The sequence below is a fragment of the Tetrao urogallus genome, assembly GCF_951394365.1.
Source record: "Tetrao urogallus genome assembly, chromosome: 3".
Taxonomy (NCBI): Eukaryota; Metazoa; Chordata; class Aves; order Galliformes; family Phasianidae; genus Tetrao; species Tetrao urogallus.
The window spans coordinates 90,426,503-90,454,288 of record NC_136815.1 but is presented as its reverse complement, the minus strand read 5'-3'; the positions used below and the strand labels follow the sequence as shown (position 1 = coordinate 90,454,288).

At 39.2% G+C, this 27,786-nt stretch overlaps 1 protein-coding gene across 1 annotated transcript in view; it reads left to right on the top strand.

Annotated features, from left to right (window-relative positions):
• The window catches only part of COL15A1 (collagen type XV alpha 1 chain), a gene marked incomplete at both ends in the record, with an annotated part of 106,643 nt that extends 80,513 nt beyond the window's left edge, over positions 1–26,130 (top strand). The window contains 12 exons of the mRNA XM_079533921.1: positions 2,731–2,776; positions 7,247–7,336; positions 9,580–9,629; positions 11,447–11,557; positions 12,695–12,830; positions 17,822–17,886; positions 20,308–20,436; positions 20,605–20,664; positions 21,939–21,998; positions 22,912–23,097; positions 25,438–25,553; positions 25,914–26,130. Coding sequence (XP_079390047.1) covers positions 2,731–2,776; positions 7,247–7,336; positions 9,580–9,629; positions 11,447–11,557; positions 12,695–12,830; positions 17,822–17,886; positions 20,308–20,436; positions 20,605–20,664; positions 21,939–21,998; positions 22,912–23,097; positions 25,438–25,553; positions 25,914–26,130 — 1,266 coding nt within the window. The remainder of the gene's footprint in view (positions 1–2,730; positions 2,777–7,246; positions 7,337–9,579; positions 9,630–11,446; positions 11,558–12,694; positions 12,831–17,821; positions 17,887–20,307; positions 20,437–20,604; positions 20,665–21,938; positions 21,999–22,911; positions 23,098–25,437; positions 25,554–25,913) is intronic.
• Between the last annotated feature and the right edge of the window lie 1,656 nt (positions 26,131–27,786).

Genomic DNA, 27,786 nt, shown 5'->3' with positions numbered 1-27,786 from the left:
TAACACAGCAGGGCATAATCAACCAAAAGGTTCCTGGAGTGCCTTGAAGATAACTTCCTTTTCCAAGTTATAAGGGAGCCAATGAGGAGAGGTGCTATGCTGGACCTAATTCTAACTAATAAAGAGAGACCTGGGGGGAACGTGAAGGTCAAAGGCAGCCCTGGGGAAGCTCAATATCCTTAGGGCTATGAGGAAGATGTACTGCAAGCTCACCTCCCTGAAATTCAGGAAAGCAGACTTCAGTGTCCAAGGGGATTTCCTTGGTAGAGTACCATGGGATGAAGACCTGCAGGGAATAGGCATCCTAGAGAGCTGGTCAGTATACAGCAATCACCTCCTCCAAGCTCAGGAGCAATGAAGCCCAACAAAGAGAAAGTAAGGAAAAAATGCCAGGAAGCTTACGAGGATGAACAAGAAGCTCCTGGCCAAACACAAAAATAAAGCCTGTTGAAGGTGGAAGCACAGACGGATTGCCTTGGAGGAATGTAGATACATTCAGCCAGGTTTGAAGTTATGAAAGCTAAAGCCAAAGTTGAATTGAAGTGGCCAGGGACGTCAAGGGCAGTAAGAGGGATTTCTGCAAGAACCATCAGTAATAGAGGAAGACTAGGGAAAACGTGGACATTCTGCTGATGGAAATGACTTATTTACCTAGAACATAGAGTAGGCTGGAATACTAAATGCCTTTATATTTTTGCCCCAGTTTTCTCCAGCAGCTGCTCTAGTCAGAAGGCCCAGTTCACAGAATCCAAAGGCATGGATTAGGAGAATGAAGTATTGCCCATTGTAGGAGCAGATCAGGTGCAAAACCATCCATGCAACCTGAAAGTACATTACCCGATGAGGGAACTAGAAAGACAAAACTGCTAAGCCATTATCCATCGTACTTGAGAAGTTTTGGTGATCCAGTAGTGTTTCCACTGACAGAAAGAGAGGAAAGATAAATCCCATTCTGAAAGGGCAAAAAAGGAAGACCTAGGGAAATACAGGTCAGTAAGTCTCAGTTCTGTGTCCAGCAAGATCATGGAGCAGATCCTCCTGGAAACTGTTGAGTCACATGAAAACTAAAGAGGTGGTGTGATAGCCAACGTGGTTTCACTTCATTACAATTCATGTGTGACAAATTTGGTGACCTGATATAGCAGGATTACATCACTGGTGGGTAAGGGAAGAGCAGTTGATGCCAGCTGCCTGGTCATGTGCAAAGTTTTGATGCTGTCCTGCACAACATCCATATATCTAAAATGGAAAGACCTGAATTTGACAGATGGACCACTCAGCAGATAAGGAATTGGCTGAATGGTTGCACTGAAAGACTTGTGAGAGGCAGAGAACAATGATGAATGATGTCTGCAGGGGGTCTTTGTTAGAATTTGTATTATTTAACACTTTGTTGGTGATGTGGACAATGAAACTGAGTGCACCCTCAGCAAATGTGAGGATGATACCAAGCTGAGTAACACAGTCAACGCAATGGAAGGTAAGGATGCCATCCAGAAGGACCCTCTGATGGTCTTGAGAGGTAGTCCTACATGAACCTCATGAAATTCAAGAAGACTGAATGAGCAGTCCTGCACATGGGCCAGGGAAGTCTCAAAAATGAATGCAGACATGGCAATGAATGGATTGAGAGCAGCCATGAGGAGAAGACTTGGGGGTAAAAAAAAAAAAAAGAACACGATGTCTGACAACGTACACTTGCAGCTCAGAAAGCTAGTTGTATCCTGGGTAAAAAAAATAAAATGTGGCCAACAGGTTGAGGGAGGTGATTGTCCCTTTCTACTCCACTCTCTTGAGACCCTATCTGCAGTATTGTGTTCAGCTCTGAGGCCCCCAACATATGAAAGGTACTGAGTCTGACGTGATCCAGAGAAGGGCAGTGAAAATGATCAGAGGGCTGGAGCACCAGTCCTATAAAGATGTGCTGAGAGGGTTGGATTTATTTAGCCTAGAGAAGACTCCAGGAAGATATCTTACAGCAGCATTCTGCTACTTAGGCAGGGGCTACAAGAGAGAGGAGAGACTCTTTGTAAGGCAGTGTAGTGATAGGACAAAGAGTGAAAGTTTTAAACTAAAAGAGGATAGATTTGGATTAGATGTTAGGAAGAGAGCACTATGGGAGCAGTGATGCTCTAGAACATGTTGCTCAGAGAAATCTTGGGTGCCCCATCATGGGAAGTGTTCTAGCTCAGAATGAGATCTGATCTAGTGAACATGGAAATGCATATGAAGCAAAGGCATATAATTGAATTTCTCCATGTGGAAAAAATTGCATCAATTGACTTTCATCATCACCTGCTGAACATTTGTGGAGCCTAAACCGTGGATGCTGACACAGTGAGGTGATGGGTGGTCCATTTCAACAGCAGCAGCAGTGACGTGAAAGACAAGCCATGTTCCAGACAGCCATGCAGATTTTCACAAGTGTGGCATGCAGGCTGTGTTCAACTCTGGTGAAAATGTATAGGTAATGGTGGCGACTGTGTTAAAAAGTAGTGTTTTTTAGTTGAGAGTTCATCAGATAGTACTGTTGTGCTCTTTGTATCTCTTGCGTTGTTTTATATTTGTATCTGTTGTTTCCACAGAAATAAACAGGAAACATTTAGGAGCTATCTATGTACTTTCTGTGATAGCATGCAAATATTTCAGGCTTTCTAACAGTACTAACTGATGCATTTCCGTCAGTTAATGGGTATGGATAATTTTTAAGTGAGTTTTCTTTGCCTGTAGGTGAGCAATATTTACCCTGGAAATCAAAATGTTCTTAATGTCCATGGTGAGTAATTCTTGTAACATGGTTTAAATAAGCTGTTCTTGCTGTGAACAAACAATTTTTTCTTGGCTGTTGCATAACTGAGTTCATGAAGTTCACTTCCTTTTCTTTTGAAGCCGTAATTTTATATCTTGGTCCAGTCTCAATACATAGACCAAGGAACAAATGAGCATATGTCTACACTTTGAAGGCTAAGACTTATAAATAAAGCAATGCAGCACAGGTTCCAAACGTTCCAATCTTAGGAGCCCTCTGTCAGAGCAAAGAAGCACTGTGAGAGAAGCAGGCATCACACACTGCTGTGACAAGTCATTCTCCTCAGATTAAATTCTAATATCCACTTGATATTACATCCCACCAACCAGCCAAGTTTCTCATTCCTCCAGTGCCTTATTGATGAGGTTTGAAATACTTCCTTTCTCTGAGTAACTGATAACAAAATACACTCTTTTTATGATTCCTATCTGTTTTGGCAACAAATGGGGTCAGCACAAAGGACACAGGCACCAAATTTAAATAAGTGAGTTTACCTTTACTTAAGCTTAAAGCAATAAAGCAACAAGTGAAATAGTACAGCAAGAATAAAACAGAGCAAGGTCTTGCACCTAATCATTACTACACAAGATTAACTATAGTGATCACAGAAGAGACATCACCAACTGCCCAAATACTTTACCATCATCCAGATCTACAATCACTGGGGAGCCCTGATTGCAGCAAGGATTTGGAGAGCTTTTCCTGGCGACTGGGAGGTCCTATGCAGTGCATCCACTCATAGGTGAGGTCTCTGAACTTGCTACAGCGGGGTCCAGTTTTTATATAGCTGAATAAACAAGCTTACATAATTTCAAGTGTGGAAACATCTGGTGTCATCCTCCTGTTGGATTTCACCCAAAGCCTGTCCAGGGCTCAAGGCAATGTCTCAGTCTGTTTGGGCTTTAACCACAAATTTCTCAACAAGATCACATGTCTGGTTCCACTGCTCACAAGGTTTTATTGCCTTGTAAACATGGCTCTAAATAAAGAAAAATCCTCTATCGGAATTAGTGTAGCACAGTAAGTGTTACAACAGACCTCATATAGATTGGTAACAAATTATTCATTTTGTTTGAGCAAAATAGATAAAGATTGTATTGCATATGTGGTATAGCATTTGGTAGTGAAGTTCGTCTAGAGGTCAGCTGTGGTTCAGAGCCTACTGTTCTGCCTAAGTGCTTCTCTATCTTATTGCTCAAGAGAAAACTATTATGGAGTGAACAAATTGCTGGAGCCAGAGAGAATATTGCTCAGATAAAGCACAAGATATTGGTACTTTCTCTAAAGGAGTTTGAGTTTTTTGGGTGAGACAGAAGAAATGTTGCCATACCCCTCATACATTAGGAAGTTGAGGCCTGTTCAAAAGAAAGTAATTCTTGGGGTTCAGGAACAGCTAGAAAAAAAAAAACCTGAAAGGCAAACTAAGTAAATAAGGGAAAAGGAAGTTGAGAAGTCCCACACGTGGGACACCTGGAAAAATTCTCTGTTTCTTTTTGTACATAGGGGCTCTTCTGATTTCTTTCTGCATATCTTTGCTTTTGACAGAGAAGAATGCATGATCCAATGGAATAAATGCCCACAGAGAGCCTGAAGTTCATGTTTTTTTCCCTTGATTCAAAGAGTTGATTCCAATTAATTATTCTTTGTATCAGTCCTTTAGCCTCTACTTGAGAGGATGACAAAAAATGGTAATTAATTTATTAATTAATCAAAGAAATGAATTCCCTACAATATTTCAAGCTATTAAAAGGACTTCCTTCTCAGTCTGCAGTCTAAATAAGATCTTGAATGTGAGAATTTATACTATGACAATGTTGCTTAAACTTTCTGGGTTTTATTCAGTTCCTCATTATAGTTTCGTTTCTCTAAATGCATACTAATTCCCAGCCCAAACAGTAATTACTTTGGCTTCAGGAAGAAAAGTCACCATTTACATTAAAATTCCTTCCCATTTAAAAATTATTGTAAAATTACTTACTTTTCTGTTCTGAAGCTGGACTCCACCAGATAAACACAAAGTTGCAGCTTACTGGGTGCCCCAGGCATTAAAAATAAACCAAGCGATTGTCTGCAGTTTGGCCTTTTGCCCTTTCCCAAAATCCTGCTGCAGGAACAGATTCAATTGCATGTGAATTGTGGAGGGAAACAAGTTGCAATTCTGTGTGCATGCACATACAACACAAATTTTTTTTAAGTGACTGTTGACTGAGGCAGCAATGCCATGACCGAATACTGTAGAAGTTCTTCAATTCCAAGAGTAGCACAAAGTTCTGTGACAGTTTTGCTCCTTCACAGCTTTTTGAAGATACAAAAGTGAAGTTCCACAGCATCCGAAGGAAGTAGTCAGCTGATGCTCCAACAGTATTCAGGGATGAGGAAGGTCTTCTTGAGATTTTGGAGGACATAAGTCAGAAATGCTTGATCTTCCTCCTTTTATTTAGCTTACTTTAAAGATCTCACTGTACAAAGGAGTTTGAAGAGTTTACAGTCTAATTTATCAGAGCATGTACAAGTTGAATATTGCAGAGGTGGAACATGGTATCAAATGCTGGGCTTTGTGGCTGTTTCTGGAGGAAGAAATTACTACCTCTGGACACCAGCATGGTCCAGAGAATAGTCAGTGGTCTGATGTCAGCAGTTCAAATAGCTCCTCTCCCTCTGCAGTGACTGAGATGGTCAGAAAGACAAAACCATTTTGGTCTAAACAGAAAAAGAAAGGAAGAGAAGGAAAATTGAATGCAAGGGATCAGGATCAGGGGAGTGGATTAAGCAGATGAGAAGTGACGATCTCCTGAAGAAGAGAAAGCTAGAGGTTCCTTGTATAAGTTCTATGTTTATCTTGATGTTTTAAGACTGCCTAAAATACTGATGACTGAACTAGAAATCTGCCTTGAAAATAATTCTAAAGATGTCACCCCAGAATGTGCTCTGACTATGGACAGTTAGTGTTCAGCTGGCAACCTGCAACACTGTCTAGCTGTACACCTGATAGTTGATGTGGTTGGCATCAAACCATAAAATGAGACCCTGCTTTCTATCAGAAGCCATCTTAACGTGGACTTGTAGACGAAGGCCAAGAGTCATCAAAAAAACCACAGTGATATCCGTGACCATCTTTCACTTTTTATGACTAGAAGAAGAAGAAAGGCAGAGGAGATCTGTCTGGAAATCTCTGTTGTAAAATGCAAATCTGAAAGAGAAATTAATCTTGATTCTTCTATATTTATGGTAGTTCCGTGCAGCTAGAAAAAAGGAAAGATATTTACAATATTTTTCACCTTAAAACATGTCAGGGCAGAGAGTGAGACCAGTGCTGTCACAGAAAGCTAATAAAGAGGCTTTGCTACCATTAAAATCTTTATTTCTTACCATAAAAGTCTTATTTAGAATTAGCATCAGGTCATGGAACATAGATTGAGTAGCCAAGCAAGACAAATGTTGTATCTGTGCTAGTCCCCATGAAATTCACAAATGCAGTTGGATCAGATTAGAGAAGAGCCAGTACTCTTAATGATTCATTGACTCCCAGCATAGGTCACAAGTGAACACAGGCTGAAGAAACCACAAGTGAAAATGGCTTCAACAGATGTGTCCTGTACCTCCTTGCCGTCGTACTTCAGTGCCCTTCCTGCTCATCACTCAGAATAAGATCACCTCACCTTAAACTGGAAAAGGCATTTCTGCCCAAAGAAAGCAGCTATACGATGTTATTGTGGCAGAAAGATGTTTTACATGAATTTTGTAAATATATTGACAACTACTAAAGCAGAAAGAAAAGAAGTAAAATGGAAGAAATCTAAATACTAGGAGTCAGTTTATCAAGATCTTTAATAGAGTAAGGTTGAATGAAAGCTGAACAATGCCTAGAAAAAAAAATGTTTATCCAGATGTATTTGCGTATAACTCTATCCTCAGCTCACCTGGAAGGAACATGATGAGAAAAGCTTTTCTGATCTCAGAGAATCTTTCCTTCATTAATAATGCTCTTATGATATAGGGGAGCAATAAGGTGTAATATTTTTGACATTCATAGTTACAGATATCATACTGATATCTTCTGTATTACAGAGACAGTAGATTTGTTACCAAATATGAAACCTTAATTTCAAGAATCATTTCTGCTCTTGTCCCATTAAATTTACAAATGCAGAGAGAACACGCTTATTCAGCGGGTCATAGCCTAGGTGATCAGGCAGACCGAAAGATTGATTTGCAAGAGAAAGATCATTTTGCACACCTTGGGATTGATAAGCAAGGAAGGACAATCAGGTAGCTGTTCAGCGTTCACGAGGAGAGTGAGACAAGCATACAGAGACCAGAAGTGACATCCTGCAGGAAAATCTGCTCTTACTTTAAATGGTTTGGGTGTCACTACTCTAGTCTCTGCTGCTTGAAAGTTCTCATTAATTTTGCTTCTTTGTGATGCTTTTATTGCAGGGGCTAAGGGGAATGGAGATTGCTGGAGTCTGCACAGTTCAGTGGACTTAAAAGGAGAAAAGGGAAATAGAGGTGCTCCAGGACCACCAGGTACATTAAATCTGTCATTGGCACCCTGTAAAGGCGTGTGTTTAACTTAAAAAGCAGTTCAGCAAAGTACTTTGGTATTTACCACTACAGCTTTGCCTATTTGAAGACTTATACCTAGTTTCTTGTTTAAGGAGTCCAGAACAAAAAGCATGTAATGGTATCAAAAATATTCTCTATAAAGAAGCGTCTGTACTGGATTTATAATATAATATATTAAAATTTAATATAATATAATATATATATATAATTAATATATTTTAAATTAATATATAATTATATATATATTATATATATATAATATAATAAAATAATATAATATATTAAAATTTATAATATATAATGTGGTCGTAATTAATACAAAACTGTAACTTGTTCCAAAGCCACAATTCACTTTGAAGACATTTTGTTTATTTTTAAAAGGACATCTCTTTGGATCTCTTTGGATTTCTTTATTTTTAAGAGGACACCTAATCGAGTCTGTTTTCGTGTCCTGTTCTTATTAATCTTTACTTGTCAATATCCAGTGCTTTGAAATAGAAGTTAGTACTACCTAGTCATTAATAAATTCGGAAAAAGAAAGAGCAAGAAACATTCCTATACAGAAATTAAGAACATTTCCTCTGCTGTGCAAGTTTATTCACTATCTACATTTCTGTTCATTCCCAGGCTTTGTATTTAATGCAATTTAATGCCTACAGTTGTGGTTTTTTTTCCATACCTGGTGACTTAGGTACTCAAGAAAGAAATCATGATGCTTATGATTTTGTTGTAAAGCTGCTATCTTGTTAAAGATAGACAAAACAGTAATTCTAGTTAAATTGTCTTGCCTCTATCTTTCTCCTAAAAAAACCATATTTATTCATTCACCTACCAACTAAGACCAATTCTATTTCTTCTCTAAAAATTTTCCTGTATATTTCTTGCCCATTGCTGCAGTTGCTAAATTATTCTTTCATACAAATAACTTCTCTAGGTGTCACAGATATCCACATAAGCTCTGACAGTGGAAATTCACGAGCTAGAAATTGCAGAATAGTAGAACATGATTAAAGTACAGGAAATGTCTGAATTTTTTTCCGAGGGCAAATAACTGAAGGGCCTCCCACTGAACTGTCTGTAGTCACAGCAATGAGAATAGCTTCCTGAACTCCACCAACTGTTCATTCAGTAGATTTGTCTATTGCTTTCCCAGAATGTCATCATTCTGACTTTACAAACAAACTCTATTAATAGATTCCATGCAAAACTATGAAGCCAACACAAAATGCCTGGATAAATGGCAGGCTGCACTCTATTTTGCTACTCCTTATAGAGATGCAGGCATGGTAAGTACCCAGAGCAGAGATGCTGTGTTTCAGTCACCTATGTGTAAGAGGTGTGTAGGTTGAAATAAAATCAAAATAGCTGCACTAGCAGCAATACATTTAGTCAAAGTAGCAATGTATCCACTGTCTACATGATTAACTGCATCTAAGATTAAATACTGAGATCTCAAATCTGTGGCTGGAAAAGTCTAGGGCCCAAAGTTCAGAATGTGTTTGAAGAAAATGTCTGTAGCTGTGATGGGCACCTGGAAAAAATGTCATTTTCCAAGTATCTGCCGAATAGAGAACATTTAAAGGTTTTTTATATTTTTTTGTGCTGGCTTAACAGCATTGCAGAACTACTGTTGACGATGAGCTGGTATAATCATTGATACTGCTACTAATTTTGGTTACAGGAAAAATGTCAGCTATTCTATGATCAGCAGCAGAGCAGTAACCCTGGGTCTTTCTGTTGTTGGCTATGGAACTGTCCTTCCATGAAAGATAGCACAACTGTAACTAATTCATAACTGAGCAGGAACAGACTGGCTGCCCCACTGCTGGCAAAACATGTAGAAGACTTTCCTTGTCTCTTGGTTTCTGCTAGCAGAGTTAATTTGGAGGCCTCTCTTTCATCCAACACCCAGCTGACATTTATTTGAAAACTAGGAACTTTTCATCTTTGAGACATCTTTGCTTTCAAATTTGAGTGCAATCTACAACAAGGTTCAAAAGTTAAGTTGGAGTAACAGACAAGACCAGGCGTGTAAACCTGGCTTTGTTAGGAAACAAAACTAGCAATGGGAGATTTAAATGTTCATATTGATATTGTGAATCATTTTCCATTAAACTTCTAAGTCAGAAATACCCAGAGCAGTGCTTTTGAAGAGGAAATGACAGATAATTATCACACTTTTCTGTATTTTCTCCATTTTTCAGGTCCACCTCTGCCTCCATCATATTTCAGCCACTTTATTAATAGCATAAAGGTAATCTTATCCTGTTTATATTTGAGTTCTTTAAGCTTTTTAAAAGTATTCTTTATAACATATTAAGCATGAAATAGTATATTACGGTGAAATATACGAAACAGATAACTAGATTAGAAATCATAAATAATGTTAATTTATTAAACTCCAGCTGCAGAGACAAGCTTATTATGAAGATAGAAACAGTAGTTGTCAGTAATATATAAAAATAACTTCTTAAAAAATATATTAATGAGGCTTTTTGCCTTCCCAGAGGTATTGAAGCGAGCCACAATTCACTGTTATCTAACAAAGATTGGTACCAGTTATTTGCCATAATTAATGCTTTTGTTTTCGTGACAATTCATGTAAGAGACATACATTATCTAATGGGCTTCTTTGAACAAAGGTAGCAACTGTCAACATTCAAAAAGAAATTCAGTTCTGTTTAATACTATTTATCTTTCCAGCACACTGAATAAAATAATTTAGAGTGATGGAAAACACTCTTCTGCTTCTTGATGCTTGTCTCCTGAAATCTCCTACAAGAAATCATATTCATACAAGATGCATTTAGTCTCTCTCTGATCCTCTTTTCACATGACTGTGTTGATGACAAAAAATGAATACATATACAACACAGTTTTAAGTGAACAAAGCTGCTATTTATCAGTAAAAGATACAAAAAAAGTAGAATCAAGTTATCATTTAGTTAGGAAAAAAAAAACTATTATTCATAACTGTACTGTCAATTTCCTTGAAAGACTCCTAGTGCCATCTTGTATTCAGATTTTGTTTCTATCTGGCCAAGTGCACAGAAGACATTTCTATGACATAGAAGGTCCCATGTATGCATGGATTAACTGATGTAATAAAGTAGTAGCTAAAGCTGTAATGCTACAGACATAGTTTCGTATCATTCTTAACTCTACAAAATTCCATGCCACAAAGAAACCTTTGTAGTTTTGCTTACTGGGAAACTGAAAAAGAAGTCAGAGGGGGAGCTACGTACGGACATCTCTATTGGCTTTCTCCAGCTACCTGCTTGCTTTGACCTTCACTGCTTCGATCCACAGGTTTGTTTCCCAGAAGGGTGAACAAAAGTAGACACCAAAAAATTGAAAGGAAACAAAAAAAGGGCAGACAAAGAAAAGGAAATAATGTGCAGCAGAACCTATAATTGTTGTGGCTCGTTTTGCACAAATCTAGAATTTAAATACTCTTTATCTGTCACTGTTCTCCAGTTAGCTGTTAATTAAGCTTTTAATGAAGTAGGACAATAGAAGGGACACAGTTCAAAGTGTCTGCAGTTTTCTGTGGTGTCTCTTCCATTATCTTGGTGTATTCCCCTGTCCTTTTGTGTTATCCTATGCGCTGTCGTTATCACTTTATAGGATTCCTTTAAATTGAGAATTTCATATCAATCTTAAATTGCTTTTTCCTCAGCGGGGGAGAAAAACAACAAACATGGCTTTTATGTTTCTTCCAATTTCCTTTTTCTTTTTTTTTCTTTTTATTTTTGCCTCCAGCTACAGCACGGAACAAGATTTTGCTAGGTAAAATAGCAGGAAACAGCAACAGAGGCACTTTCCTCTGTTTCCACCTAGGTCCCACCTCCCCTAGTCTATACACTAAGAAATTCCTGCAGCCTCATTAGAGGGAGTGTTCCTTTTTATTCCATATCATGGAAGAAGGAAGTGGTGTCAAAAAGACGTTAAGCAGATGCTCTTCTTTATTAAGCTTAGAAATTTCAGATAACTTAGATAACTTTAAAAGATTAGTGCATGGAATTCTGATCTTGCTTCAGCTGAATGTTTTATACTATGTTATCTTTAAAGGGTGAAAAAGGAGACAATGGTGAAAAAGGAGAAAAAGGAGAAAAAGGAGAACCAAATGGAGGTTTTTACCTGACAGGACCACCTGGACCACCTGGAAGACCAGGATTAGTTGTAAGATACACAAGTTGTATAATATAAATATTTGTGAATACAAATTGTTTTAATTTAGGGGGCACTAATAGAGACAAGCATCAAGATGGTATTAAGAACTATATGCATACTTATATGTTAACCATTAGCTCAGTAAGGCAGAGTTCCATTAGGCATAAACACATAAACTTCACTATTGTGAATTGAATTAATTTGCCTTGAGAAACAGATGCTATGCTCAGCTGCTAACACAACTGTATCAGTATATAGATTCATGCTATCGATAGCAATACAAACCAAGGAAATAGATACAACCATGCAAGAACTATCAGAAAGCTATCTAGTCTGAAATTTCATGTCTTGAATCTAGTTTAATATATGAGTACATTTTTCAGTTTCCATGGCTCTTTGGAAAAAAAAATGCTTACAACTTAGAAAAAGTGGTGTGGTTGCCTGCCGTCAGAAAATATTGCCATCAGAGGTGAAGGACCTGCAACACTGATATCATCACAGATGGAAACTACAGTGGTATACATTTCAATCACAAGAGAAGCAGGAAGATACTTATTGATATAAAACAGATGTAGTAATTTAAACAATGAAGGCAGTGATTTCAACAAGGTTTAAAACGGCTGCTGACAATTTGCTACGTAGAGGTTGGGGTTGCACAACTGATCTAAAATTGAATCTCAGTGAAAGTACTGCAGCTTAAAACTATGAACTGAGGATCTGTGTCAGAAAGACATCACCATGTCTAGGCGTAAGGGACCTCTGCACAAGCATAAGCAACCTTGAGAAGCATTCCCACTCAAGAGGACATCCTGATGTGCAGCTAGCTGAAGAGCTAGGAGAGCTTAAAGGGGCTCTTGGTCTCCTTGCTTATGAAGTAAGATGATTGCTTCGTATTCATAGATTTGGCATCTGTTGAACCAGGGCTCTGCTCTCATTTCTTTGAGCACCCAGTTTGAGACAGTATTGCAGTCTCCAGTGATACCTTGATTGTTATCAGTCCTGAGGTCAGGGGCTTTTGCACCTCACTGCATGAGCAAGGCCTTGGGCATAATGACCAGGATGAAGGAGGAAGCTCAGGGACAGAGGTGTGGAGCATACCATAACAGACGTTGATACACTCAAATAAATACTTTTTATCATTAATAGGGACCTAAAGGGGATTCAGTTGTTGGACCCAGAGGACCTCCAGGGTTGCCTGGCTTACCTGGTTTACCAGGTTATGGAAAAATTGGACCCCCTGGCCCACCAGGCCCACCAGGACCCCCTGCAATATATGGATCAGGTGAGAGGGAGTGATTTTGCCTTTCATTATGTATGTGAGCACATATGCACACTTACATACCCCCCACACACTCTTTTCTTTTTGTATGTGTTCTTCCATCTACCTGTCTACTCTCCATTCTTGAATCAGGTTGCTCCCCACTTTCCTGAATGCTGCTTTTTTTTCTGTAGGGAGAGTGAATTTGATCTGAAAGCACAAAAGGAACAACTCTACACTCAGTTTTCCTTGACTAGTGCTAAGGGAGCACTAATGCATAACATAAGCTTTGTTAATGAGATGGTGCTGGAGGTTCCCTCATATTTGCATTAAAGGTATGCATGGCTTTATATCAACTGTCAGAGTTCAAGACAGTAACACTCCTGATTCATTTTGGGTCACAGGTCTGCTAGTCACAAGCCTCATACTGTTAATGTCCAGTGCTTAGACTAGGTTCTGATGGACAGGATCCTGGCTCCACTGACATCACATCAAGTGTAAAGCCAGAGGATCAGCCATCAGTGAGAGACCCTTGTTCCTCTGTCAGGAAACTCCAGCAGAAAGCATTCCCTAATATTAGCTGAAGGAAGGAAGCATACTAACAGCACTGTTAACTGTGTAGAAAGATTATAATGCAGATTTGTCTTGCCTAACGTTTGGGTTGGCTTACTTAATAAAGACCTGTTTCTGAGACCTAATGATAAGACTGCTTTCAGCAATATCTGTACTTCCAGTATGTTGGTTTGGGAAGCCAATCCCTGTGTTCCCAGTTTGTTCTCTCCAGAACAATCCAGAAATTAGACTGGTTTATGCAGCTCCCAGGGACAAGGCGAGGCTTTCAAGCTGTCATTCACTGAACGTTATGGATGGAGTGTCTGCCAGAAATGTTCATCCTCTGAATGTGTGAGGAAGAAGTAATCCTTACTATGTTCAACACTGGAACATAGGCATGTACCTATGTATTAGCCTCTGATGATAATAAAATGGACATAATCTTGGCATCCATAAAGTTCACAGAGGCCTTTAGATCTTTCCTCACGTAATTTACATCAAGTACTTCTGAATATTGGCTAGTCAGACAAATATATATATGTGTGTTTGCATTCCATCTCTTTCACTTTAGCTTATCTGCTAGTCTCCATCATCCTTCTATGCATCTTCCTCTTTGCTTTGTAAGAAGCTTCTTTTGGCAGCACACTGATGGATGGAGACTTTTACTAAATGTCATGAAGACAGGTGTTTGTTTATTTAGTATCTTTAAGGCACCTACTCATCACTTTTAAAGCTCTTACTCTGATATGGGGTATGAGGAATTTCTTATCTGTAGCTTTGAATGCTTGTGAGAAATGAGCCCGCTCTCCCTGCCATTGGTACTAAGGAATTGCTCTGGAGAATCCTCAGAACATAGATTGTTCTATGTGTGAAAGGGAATTTCAACGTTTCTCAAAGCTTCACCAAAAAATAAAATTTGAACACTAGAGTTTGATTTATTGGTATGGAATTGCAGCCTCCCAATTCAAAAGTTCTAATTCAGTAAAAAACAAATTCTAGAATGCAGCATTGTTGGTAGGGCTAGCTTTTACTGACTGAACAATCAATATTTTAAATCTTGGGCTGTTCTATTCAGATTATCAAACTACTTCAGAGTGAAGAGATACAAAAAAGCAGATGTTCAATATGCTTATTTTATCTTAATGCAGGTATTTGCAGGGGAGGCAGAATCCATAGCTCCACTCTCACTCAAGATTATTGTTCCCAATCCTTTGAAAATTATGAAGGCAGAATATTTATTCTCCTTTAGCTTATCTTCCATTCCTCTCTGTCAATGGTTTAAGGGCTGATTTGGCCCAGTTCTGTGACTAGCAGTGTGGGGGGAAACCCCTGGAAAGGGAAAAAGGGGAAAAGGGGAAAGGGTAGGGAGATGGGCCTAAAAACAATACAGTGGGAACGATCTGAGGAGAAAGAAACTAATTTACTAAATGAGATAACAGAATGTAAGATTACACACTATAATACAACATAATACAATATAATTAGAATTGAAGCTAATAAAACAAATAAAATGAGAGAGAGTGTCCAAAAACCAAAGGCCTTACTCTAAGTAAGCAGAAGTGATACAGCACCCGCAACAGAGATGAGCCGGATGGTCAAAAAGGGAAAAGGGAGGGCTTGTGGTCTGTGAACAGTTTTTATCTTTCCCTCTGAGTGGAAGCAATAATAGAACAGTGAAAGTCCTCTGGGGTATGTAGTTGTTCTTCTCTTCTGTGACAGGCACCTGGAACTGGAGCGTTGACTCTTTAACTCCCAGTGCACTACATGATGTTATGATGCGGAATTCCGATAACCAAAAATCATAAAACCATGATACTCTCCTTCGGTCCATTTGGTTCCAAATTATTCAGTAACCTGTGGATAAGCAGTTAAGTCACTGCAAGGAGAACAACTGGATGTGTGCAAACAAATTTCTCCTAAGTGTGGCTCAAAGAACATTTCCTCCATTTCTCCTTCAGCTTTGAAGAGCAGTTCTGTCCACATTTGGGATTGTGGAACTATTTGAATAGCTAAGAGCAGCTGGAGACTTTGGAAGTGCCTATCATAGTAGGAGTTGGGAAGTGGCTAAGAGCTGAACCTTGGAGGTGTTTTTGCTTATTTCATAAAACAGATTCACAAGCGTGCTGAACACTAGCTGGAACTTCTCCATGCTCAGATACATAGGTCACTCTGAAAGTAATGCCTATTTATTTCCTTGGTAACTACAACAGATACAGACAGAACAATAACTCATTGATAGAGCAAATTCTCAGCTACAAAACACCATTTTTCAACGCAGTCACCATTATTACATTTTTGCCAGTGATGAACAAAAACCTGCATGGCATGCTAAGGAAAATCTGCACCAGCAGAGGTGACCACTGTTTCACAGCTACTGTGATGGCATCGTTGCTAGGAAAATGTTGCCCATAGAGTATATCTTTCATCAACTTGAACAGATAGAAGTCAGAAGGCTCCAAATCCAAACTATGTGGTGGGAATGATAGGACAGTCCAGACAGAATAGGCAGAGTGCTCCACAGTCTTCAAACTCATCTGAGTCCTGGCATTATCACGTTGCAAGAGAAAGGTCGTATTCTTCTCTGGCCTGACTCTGGAAGTTTGAGCCTTCAGCTTAGTCAGAATCACAATGGTCACAGTTGATGGTTTGTCTGGCTTCCAGGAAATCCAGAAGAATCATCACTTTCCTATCCCAAATGACATTACACATTACTTTACCTGATAAGGGCTGCATCTTTAACTTCTTCTTCCATGCAGAATTCACATGTCACCACTCCATGGTCTGCCGTTTTGACTCCAGCTCGTAGTGGTGACACCACATCTTGTTGCCAGTAACCAGTAACCAGTGCATTCCAGGAAACTGTCACCTTCAATGTGTAACTGGTTCAATAGGTCCTGAGAGATTTGCATATGGTGTTCTCTCTTTCCCCATGTGAACGTTCATGGGACAATCTGGTACAAACTGCAATATTCCAATGTTGCCAACGTCATTTCTAATGCACTGAAGCCAATATTCAGCTCCAAAAAGTTTCCTGGTCATAATCCACCTATTTGCATGGATGAGCTGATTGAGACACACTTCATTTTATGGAGTGACAGCTGTGCATTGCCATCTGGAACATGGCTGTCTGTCATGTCCTTGGCACCACTGCTGAAACATCACCCACTGCCTCACTGTACTAACATCCACTTTTAGGTCTAAACATTCAGCAAGTGTCAATGAACGTCACTGACTGCTATTTTTTTATGCAGAGAGGAATTCAATCACACATTTCTGCCTCCTACACACTTTTATATCAGGCATCATTTTGTCAGACTGCCCTTTTGCTGCCACTTTTCATACAGCAACCAAATTTAATGGAATTTTGGTGGGAAGGTTCAACCTCTACCACCAGCATCCACTTATAATGTCTCGGGACAACATATAAAATAAGAACATTACTTTCAAAGCAATCCTCATAGTTTGACAGCAATCCACCAATTATTCTCTTTCTTCTGTGTCATACCAGCTCATATCACGACTTTCTGTTTCTAATTGTATTTTTTCTTGAGCCTTTTACCTTCACTCCCACAAGTATACTAATGTACTCCCGTGAATACCCCTGGACCTGTTTTGTTGCTTCCACTTTTGTCTTTCTTTTCCTCCACATAAGGAGTTTCTATTTGTGGTTAATGTAAGATCTGTCTAGATACTACTACTGACTTCTCTGGGATTTGCCATGATTCTCACGAGGGTCTGCACGTGGAAGCCCTTTATTCCAAGCAGCTTCAAAGTGCCATTGTCATACCATGCATTCACACAGTATTCTTGCTTTCAGTCTTTTAAATATTACTTTGCTTCCTCCCTGTAATTTTTACTCTAGAAAGCACTGACTTTCAGTTCAAGGTGAAAAAAATTTAGTACTGGAGTAGAGAGGGATGCTAGGTAATTTGTGCTGTGGACTGCACTCCTAGAGCTTCAAGTTCATACCACCAAAGAATCCTATGTTGCTTTCAAACATAAGCTGAACTTACAATTGTGATTTTTTTTTTAATCTCATAAAAAGTTTGGTTTTGTTTACTTTTACAGCAAAGGATAAAATGGCTTTCAAAGTCTACATGGGTAAGAGCTGCTTATCTTTAAGCAGATGAGTGTTCTGGTCAATTTAAGTTGATCTTTATTTGCAGAATGCCCACGACATGTTCCAATCTATTAATTTAACCTTTGCAAAGAACAGGGAAAAGACTTAAGTTTCACTATTACTTTAAAGAAATAAATAAATATCTTAATAAATATCTTTCGAATGCATTTTCTAGTAGTAGTTGACTTGAACATAGCTGTTCAGAACTTGGCTATGTATGGACTATGGCCATTTTAACTTCTCACTACTCCAAGGCAACACTGCCAAGTGCTTTCTTTCTGTCATTCACTCTCTCTCAAAACAGATGACCTTCAACATGTGCCATATTTTTGTTGTGTTTTAGCAGCCACAATGCCTGGACCACCAGGTCCTCCTGGAGAACCAGGGTCACCTGTAACCAGGAATCTGGTAAGACGACAAAAGATGGAATTTTGCCATTGAAACTTGTTTTTCAATTTCTATTGGTGGCCATTATTAGCAGTGATAGAGGAGGGAAAGCTCAGTCCTGTGTTTTTATTATATTTTTTCCTATTTTTCTGAACCTCTTAATTTTTCAAAAAAAAAAACAAAAAACCCATACAGCTGGGAAAGGCAATGAGAGTAGTCTGTTCATTTCCTGTTTGGAGAAATGCAATGGGATGTGATGGAGTAATGGAAGTAAGTAATGGAAAGGTGTGCATATTCCAAGTTCAAAGAAATAACTCCAAAAGAGTTTGGCAATATGGAAAAATACAAACAAGCAAACAACCTCACATTCATAGAATCACAGACTCATAGAATGGCTTGGCTTGGAAGGGACCTCAAGGATCATCAATTCCAACCCACCAGCTTCAGGGAGGGCCTCCAACCTCCATACCTAATACTAGACCAGGCTGCCCAGGGCCCCATCCAACCTGGCCTTGAACACCTCCAGGGACAGGGCATCCACAACCTCTCTGGGCAGCCTGTTCCAGCAATTCAGCAATTCAGCAATTCAATTTATTTGATTATAAAATAAAAACTGTGATTTTCCCTAAGAAATCTAAAAATTGTTGTGCCAGAAGATACACTGAAATTGAGTTTTTTCCTTTTCTTACTAGATGACTCAAATCAGAATTGTATCCCAGATATCCATGAAGCAAAAATGACAACTTATGTCTTGTTGATTTCTAAATTTTTAAATGTTTTTAATATTCATTTAAGATTCAAACCTGCAAAGGTTTCACTGCCATTTTTTATCTTTTCCACATTCTCATGCTATGTCAGAAGTTCAGATTACCTGCATACCTTTGGCAATCATTTGGGAATGCACTAATAAATGATCAGGTTTTCAGATCGCCTACATCACATATAATAAACTAATGAGAATGTAAATGCTTTTGCATCATAGTATTGTGTCTCTTCTGTTTTTTCTCATGGAAATTCAAAACCTGACAATTCTTATAATATTTTAAGAAGAGGGGAGAAACAAATATTTAAAGACTGGTGCCTCAGGGTAGAGAAATGTGATCATAGACTAGGAGCTAGAAGCCCAGTTAGGTCAAAATCAACATTAAAAAAATCAATATGCAAATTGCTAGTAACATCTGCATGATTCATAAAGCATTAATAGAATCAGGCAATCATGGAGGATGGAAAAGACTTCTAAATCACCAAGTCCAAGCATTTACCTAGCACTGCCAAGTCTATCATTAAAACACATCCCTAAGGAGCACATCTACACATCTTCTCAGTACTTTCAGGGATGAAACATTGTTAGGCAACCTATTCCAAAGATTCGCAACTTGTTTAAGTGAAAAAAAAAATTGCTAATATTCAAACTAAATCTACCCTCATGCAACTCCAAACTGCTTCCTCTTGTCCTATTCATAGAATCATAGCATGTTTTGGGTTGGAAGGGACCTGTAAGATCATCTAGTTCCAATCCCCCTGCTATAGGCAGAGGCACCTCCTGCTAGACTAAAGTCCCATCCAGTCTGGCCTTGAAACACTTCCAGGGTGGGGGCATTCACAACCTCTCTGGGCAACCTGTTCCAGTGTCTCACCAGCCTCACAGTAAAGAATTTCTTCCTAATAGCTAGTCTAAACCTACCTCTTTCCAGTTTAAAACCATTTCCCCTCATCTGTTGCCACATGCTCTTATAAAAAGTTACTCCCCAGCTTTCCTGTAGGCCCCCTTTACGTACTGGAAGGCCACTATAAGGTCCCTCCAGAGCCTTCTCTTCTCCAGGCTGAAGATCACAAGCTCTCTCATCTATACTTACAGGGGAGCTGCTCCAGCTCTCTGATCATCTCTGTGGCCTCATCTGAACCTGCTCCAACAGCTCCATGTCCTTCTTGTGTTGAGGGCCCCAGAACTGTATGCAATACTCCAGATGGGGACTCATAAGAGCAGAGTAAAGGGGTAGAATAAATTCGCTTGACCTTCAGGTCATGCTTCCGTTGATGCAACCCAGTATGCAATTGGCATTCTGGGCTGCAAACACACACTGCCAGCCCATGTTGAATGTCTCATCAATGAACACCCCCAAATCCTTCTCCTTGAGTTGCTCTCGAGCCATTCTCTGCCCAGTCTGTATCAGTGCCTGGGATTGCCCTGACCCACGCGCAGGACCTTTCACTTGTCCTTGTTGGACTACTGGTATAGTTCTATTCAAATCAACACAATGACAATGTCAATATGCCAAAGTGTGTCTTTGTTATTGAAGTTTTTTGTATGAAATGATGTAATTATATTTAATGATATATATATATTGATATATAATATATATAGATATAGATATATATAATGATATATTTAATGATGTAATTATATTTAACTTGCAAAATGTTTGTTTTGCTGTTTGGCAGGTTACAACATTTCAAAACATTGACAGTATGTTGGAAAAGGTTCATTTGGTAACAGAAGGTACACTAATCTATCTTAGAGAAACCAGCGATGTTTTTATCCGTGTTCGAAATGGATGGAGAAAATTGCAGGTACTATTGCACTGTGTCCTATCCTTTCCAGCTCTCTTACTCAAAATAGAATTGTGGATATTTTTACAGGGATGGAGAAGTATGTATGGAAAGGTTCTATTTTTTTTTTTTAGTTCAGCAGCTACTACTGATATTTTTTTCTTTGTTTTTCCTTTTGTGTTCTATCAGCTAAGTGAGCTAATTCCTGTCCCTGATGAGAGCCTTCCTCCTCCAGCTGTATCAAGTTATGTAAGTATAAAATATTGGACTGTGAAAAACCGAGTCTAAATGTGTGAAAACAGGTGATACACTTGGCAGAAGTTGCAGGCTCCTGCATAACACGATCTTCTACTGAGAGCTGTCATTTCAAAATACCACTAAACAAGCTTGCAGACTAGTTCATGCTGGCCAGCCATTAGATTTTTACATTATATTCTGCAAATCCAAACATGACAGAGACAAAGCATCCTCTATAAAAAGCAGGACAAAGAAGACTGCCTACTAAAAAAGAAAATCGGTGTTCTGTTTCATAACACTGAAGTCAGTTGTATCAAGCTGTGGTTCCTACCAAGGAATTTCAGAAAAGTACCTCTGAAAAGAAGGCTTTCTGTATAAGTTTATAGTCCTTTATTCATGATACATCTTCATCATCTTTATATAGCTTGTTGAAACGTAGGCAGATTAATTGATCTGACTGCTGCAATAATGAAAGGGCAAGAGAAGGCTAGAAAGGCAATACTGGCTGGGTGTTGTGCTTTAACCCAGGAGGCAGCTAACACCACACAGCCTTTCTCTCACTGCACATTGTCCAAGTGGGATGGGAGAGATAATAAAAAAAAGTGGAACTCACAAGTTGAGATAAAAACTATTTACTAAGATAGAAAAGAGAGAGAAATAACAGTAATAATACATCTACTCACAAAACAAGTAATTCACAGTGGAATTGCTCACAACATGCTGACTGATGAACAGCCTGCCCTCGAGCAGTAGAAGCCCCCCAGCCAACTCCCCTCAGTTCAATGTTTTCCTCACATGATTTCATACGTATGGATTATCCCTTTGGCAGATTAGGACAGGTGTCCTGCTTCTGTCCCTTCCTTGCTCCTTGTGTCCCCCAGCCCTCTTGCTGGCAGGACAGCACAAGAAGGTGAGAAAACTGAAACGTCCTTGGCTTTGTACAGCACCGTTGAGCAAGAACAAAAACACTGGTGTTTTACGAACATTGTTCTTCCCTAAAGCCAAAACATAGCATCGTACCAAACACTGTGGACTAAAACAACTCTGTTGAAGCTGAAATCAGGGTGCTGAGACAGCATTCATTCAAACACATATTCATGTGACAGACTAAATTTGTGATATGCAAAGTATACGTGGATACACGATTCGGGTTTATTTTTCTGAGACAGGACAACTCCAGACTCTCCAGTGTTCAATGTTGCTTTATTTAGAATATCACTGAATGCCTAAAATTCTACTCTGAGTGGCATGTTTAACGTATATCTCTGCATGTGTTAAAATAACAGGGATTTCAGTCTCTTCCGGTCCCGAATCCGATATCAAACATGAACAACAGAAAACCAGCAGTAAGTATGACTTCTGTATTGCAATTGTGTGCTGTGTTTTGAAGCAATATAATTTGTGTGCGTAGGGAGATGTGTAATATTTCATCTTCAGGTTTGCAGATTTTGCTTTAGAAAGTTAAAAATGCCTTTTTAAAAATTGGTTTAGATATCTCAGAAAATTTTAAATGGTTTCCTGGGCTACTTTAATCTCCCTGGCTTCTTTCATATCTGAAAAACAAACAAACAAACAAAAAAAAGCAAAAAAACCAACAGATTTTGAGTTAGGAATAGGTCTTCACTTGGTGATTGTACCAAGAAAACTGCAACACATTAATTTTTAAGCTAGTAATTGTGTCACAATTAAATCACTAAAATATTAGTTCAAATTTTTTCTGTCTTTATGATGCTGCTTGTTTTTAAATAGATATTTTAGAATATAAGCTTTCATTTAAAATACTTTAAATATTTGTCAAGGAAAGTAAAATAAGGATTACACGTAAAAACAAAAATACTGACTAGTTCTTGCATTTGTACCCTTTGAATCTAGTCTGTTACCACTTGTATTTGGAAACAGTCAAATTTTGAATGGTCACCTCTTACTATTTGTTTCCAGGCCTCTGTGATTTGGGATTTTATTTGTGTGATAACTCCAAGATTGTTGTTTAAAAATACCAGCTACTTTTAAAAATTTTATTTTTTAGGAGCATATAGATAATCTTTACTGTTTCCCAGCTGTTCAAAAATAAATAAGTATATTATTATATACTGCACAGATTTAAGAAATGCAAACTTATGATGGCAAATAACTTTGATATGGTATGGAAGGTACTATATGTTGTGCTAGCAAGGGGTGGGGCCTAGTTTTCTTCAAATATATATATTTTTCATGTTATAAACTTCTTTTAAAATTGTGGTTTTCTTCTCTTTTCCCCAGCTGCACCTGGTGGCTTTAAACTTACCATTTTCTGGTGACATGAGAGCAGATTTTCACTGTTTCCAACAGGCCCAGCAAGCAGGTTTGATGACTACCTATAGGGCCTTTCTCTCATCACATTTGCAAGATCTGGTCACAGTTGTCAGAAAAACAGACCGATACAATTTGCCAGTAGTCAATCTTAAGGTAAAAACAAGTGCTTAGTACTTGCTAGATTATGTTAAGTTCTGGGTGCCCCAAAATCTTGGAAAATAGCAAATCACTCAAGTTTCAACACAAGCTGCATTTTATAAAGTTTTGCTTCATATTTTGGAGTCAGGCTCCAAGATGAAAAAGGTAATGATAAAGTCACAGGCTCACATTTCCTTTGCATTACCAAGGGTTACTTTTTTCAATGTCAGAAAGCATGTGGGAGAAATAAATCTATGAGAATGGCTTACTTCAGGTAGACTGCTGACAAAGCAACAGCATGGTGCTCCATGTTCTGGATGTGTTTTAGATCAACACAGAAAAGTGCTTTTTTTTTTTTTTTTTTTTTTTTTTTTTCCTCAAATGTAGTTTTTATGTTCTAATTTCTAGTATGACTACAGAGCACAGTAGACTAAAATGACTATTCTTCTCATTTCTTAAGATAAAAGCAAATTCTATGCTTAGGAGTGATTCTAGATTTACCCCCATGAACCTGGGGAGAAAGACTGAGGAGAAGTCTGCAACATGAGTCAAATTGTGATCTCACATAAACACACATATTCTAAAACTGAGGAAAACAAACCACGTCTTTGCGGTATTGGGTGGCTCCCAGAGAAGAACAGACAAATAAACCAAAAGAAATAACTCATGATGATTGGAAATGCTGAATAGATGAATATGGGTGACTATCTACCTCCTCCAAGGGACCAAATTCTCTTCACAGGAAAGTTTGCCGCCTCCCTGGGGCTCAGATCAGGGGTGGTAAACAGGAGGATTATCAGCAGCCTTCAGATCATTACCCACTTCTGATGTTTCATGTGGGTACCAACAATGTCGAATCAAGAAGCCAGAGGTGTATCAAAAGAGATTTCAGGGCCCTGGGAGGTGGCTAAAGGACTCAGGAAGAGAGATAAATGTATTCCTCAATTGTCCCATTAATGGGGAGAGACTGGAAAAGAAACAGGCAAGTGCAGGTCATTCGTGCCGGGCTCCAAGAATGATGCCTCCAACAGAATTTTGGATTTGATTGTCACAAAACACACTTGGTGTCTTTTGCTGGGGCCTGATGGGATAAACCTCTTAAAGGGGGAAACATCTGTTGGTTCCAAACGTGGCAAGACTGACTGAGAGAGCTTTAAACTAGGATCAGTGAGGGAAGAGGAAACCATTAGGAACACTGAGGTCAAGCCAAGAAATGGTGTGACATCACACATGACTGTGTGAGGGTGGCAAGGTTAATGGAGGCATCTATGCCACTCCAGGGAGCACGTTTGAAATGCTTGTATACCACTGCATGCAGTATGAGGAATAAATGGGATGAACCAAGGGCGCAACAGCTCTTGAAGAAGTATGCAGCAGAAGAAGAAATTGAGCAGAGGAGGTGGACGACCAGCATGGCTAAGCAAGTACCTGCAGCTTGAACTGAGGGAAAAGAGAGACATGTACAGGAAGTGGAAGCAGGGTTGTGTAGCCTGGAAAGAAAATAGAGATGTTGTCTGCATGTATAGAAGTAAGATCAGAAAAGCCAAGGCACAGATTGAGTTGAACTTGGAGATGGATGTGAAAAATAACAAGAAGAGATTCTACAGGTACATAAGCAGGAGGAGACAGATCAAGGAGAGTGTTCCCCCTCTAACGAATGAGGGCAGAGTATTGGCTTCCTCAGGCATGGAAGAAGCTGGGGTGCTCAATAAGTGCTTTGCCTCAGCCTGACTGGTGGTCAGGCTCCTTCCCATGTCTGCCAGGACCCTGAAGGTGTGGGTGAGAGGAGCAGATTCCTTCTTACTGTGACAATAGAACAAGTGTGAGACCTCCTCATGAAAATGAGTGTATTTAAGTCCGTGGGGCTGGATGATATCCATACTAGCATTCTGAAAGAGGTGGCTGATGTGGTTGTTGAGCTCCTCTCCATCATATTTGAAAAATCATGGCTGTCTGGTAAAGTCCCCAGTGACTGCAAAAAGGAGCCCTCCTGGATTTGTTGTTTGAGAATAGAGAAGGCCCTGTGGGAGATGTGATGGTAGGTGGCTGTCTTGGTCACAGTGATAATGAAATAGTCGAGTTCAAAATTTTTCAATCAAGCTGAATATCTGGAGTGACAATAGGGCAGAAATGAAACTATAAGGCAAAGGTGTGGATCAGAGAGGTCTTTGCACAGAGATGATAGATGAGTTCATTCAGGAGCATCATGCAGAATCTGAGATGTGAAAGCTAGAATCCGAAGTGTTTTTAAAAGAAAATAAGATTTTAGATTTACAGAGGAGTCTTATAAAAATGAGGTGTGATGCAGTTTTCAGATTTATTTTGTTTGTAAAAATTGCACTGAAATTTTAACAGGGAGAAACACTTTTCAACAACTGGGAATCTATATTTAATGGAAATGGTGGACAATTCAACATTCACGTTCCAATATACTCCTTTGATGGTAGGAACGTCATGACAGATCCATTCTGGTGAGTTTATATTACTATCTTTTAAATTTTACATGACATTTATTTTTACCAGATAGTACAAGTGGCAGTACATTGAGTTACTTGAAATGTGGTAAAAAATTCTCCTTTTTCTTCTGCAATCTTTCTTCTCCATTTCAGATAGGCTACAACTGAGATATCAGATTGTGTTCTCCTTTTCCTCCTTTGCATTCTGTCTTCATCTTTTCACACTCACTCTTTGCTTCAAGCAGAAGGAGAATAAAAAATAATGGTTACATAGTATGAACAGAACAAAGTCACTATATATAGGCATGCAGTTAAAATATTTGTGTATTAAAAATGATTTTTCTCAGCAAATAACTTTTTAACATCACTTTTCAGGCCTCAAAAAATAATATGGCATGGTTCAACTTCAAATGGGATCCGAATGGTCAGCAACTACTGTGAAGCCTGGCACACAGCTGATTTGGCAGCTATGGGACAAGCATCACCACTGAAAATGGGAAAACTTCTTGATCAGAAAGCATATAGCTGTAATAATCAGTTTATTGTTCTCTGTATTGAAAACAGTTTTGTATCTGATCCCCAGGGAAAATAACTCATCTGTTGCACATAATATTCTATGTTATGAGAGAAAAAGCTGACACAGAAGTTTCATTTCCAATGATGTAAATATTTTATTTTTTGTAATTGCACATTTCAGGAAAAAATAGCCAAAGAAAACATACCTCAACACAAACCATATTCCAGTTGGGTGGAACATTCAGTGTTCATGAGGCACACTTAAAGCTTTTCTTTCCACTCAACCTTCGTATGGTTCAAGGTATGCCAACATTTCACCCACAGCCTCTTGTCTTTCTGAGTTGAAGATTCGTGAAGGTCACTAGTCAAGTGTGAGCTACAAGGAAGATTCAGTAGCCTGCCTTCATGGCTGCTGTTTCTTTGCAGTTAAGTCTTCTTTTCACTTGTATAGATTTTGAATATCCAAGGCACTATTCAAATATATCATAGAATGGCTTGAATTGGAAGCGACTTCACATGGGCATGCTTGTCAACCACTAGATCGGGTTGCCCAGGGACCCAATCAACCTGGCCTTCATCACTTCCAGGGAGTGGAAGTCAACACTTCCATTCCACAGCTTCTCTGGGCAAGCTGTTCCAGTGCCTCACCACCCTCTCATTAATAACAATAATCCTTTTAATATCTAATCTAAATCTCCTTTATTTTAGTCATTCCCTTTTGCTCTATCACTATCTAACCAAGTATAAAGTTGTTCTCCCTTCTGATTATAAGCTACTTTTAAGCACTGGAAAGCCACCATAAGGTTTACCCTGAGCCTTCTGTTCTCCAGGCTGAATAAGCAAGGCTCCTTCAACCTTTCTTCATTGGAGAGGTGCTCCAGCTCCCTGATCATCTTTGTGGCTCTCCTCTGGACCTACTCCAACTGCTCTGCATCTGTCTTGAGCTGGGGATGCCAGACCTGGAGGCAGTATTCCACGTGGGACCTCACAATGGAAGAGTAGAAGGGAACAATCTCCTCTCCCACCCTGCTGGCCATCCTTCTTTTGATGCAGCCCAGGCTGCAAGAACATACTGCTGGCTCATTTCAAGCTTTTTGGCCGTGAGAACTGCTAATCCTTCTCTGCAGGGCTGCTCTCAATGAGTTCTTCTCCCAGTCTGTACTCATATCTAAGACTGTCCCAACCCAAGTAGAATACCTTGCACTTAGCCTCACTGAATCTCACTAGGTTCATGTGGGCCTACTTGAGCTTGTTAAGGTCCTTTTGGATGGTATCCCTTTCGGTTTCATGCCATCCTCAAAACTTGCTGAGGGTGCACTTGATCTCACTGTACATCTTTGATAAAGATGTTGAAGAGCACCAGTCTCAACTTGGACTGCTGAGGACACCACTCATCACAAGCCTCCACCTGGACACAGAGCTGCTGAATGCAATCCTCTGACTGTGATCATACAGCCAATTTCTTATTCACCAAATAATCCACTCTTCAAATCCTTATCTCTCCAAGTTAGAGATAAGGATGTGGTCTTGCAGAAACCAAGGTGCATGACACCAGTTGCTCTTCCTTTGTCCTCTGATGCCATTGCTCCTTCCTAGATGGCCACCAGATTGATCAAGCACAAAATGCCCTTGGTGAAGCCATGCCAGCTGTCTCAGATCACATCCTCATCTTGCATGTGCCTTAACATACTTCCAAGGACGATTTGTTTCATGATATTCCCTGGCACTGAGG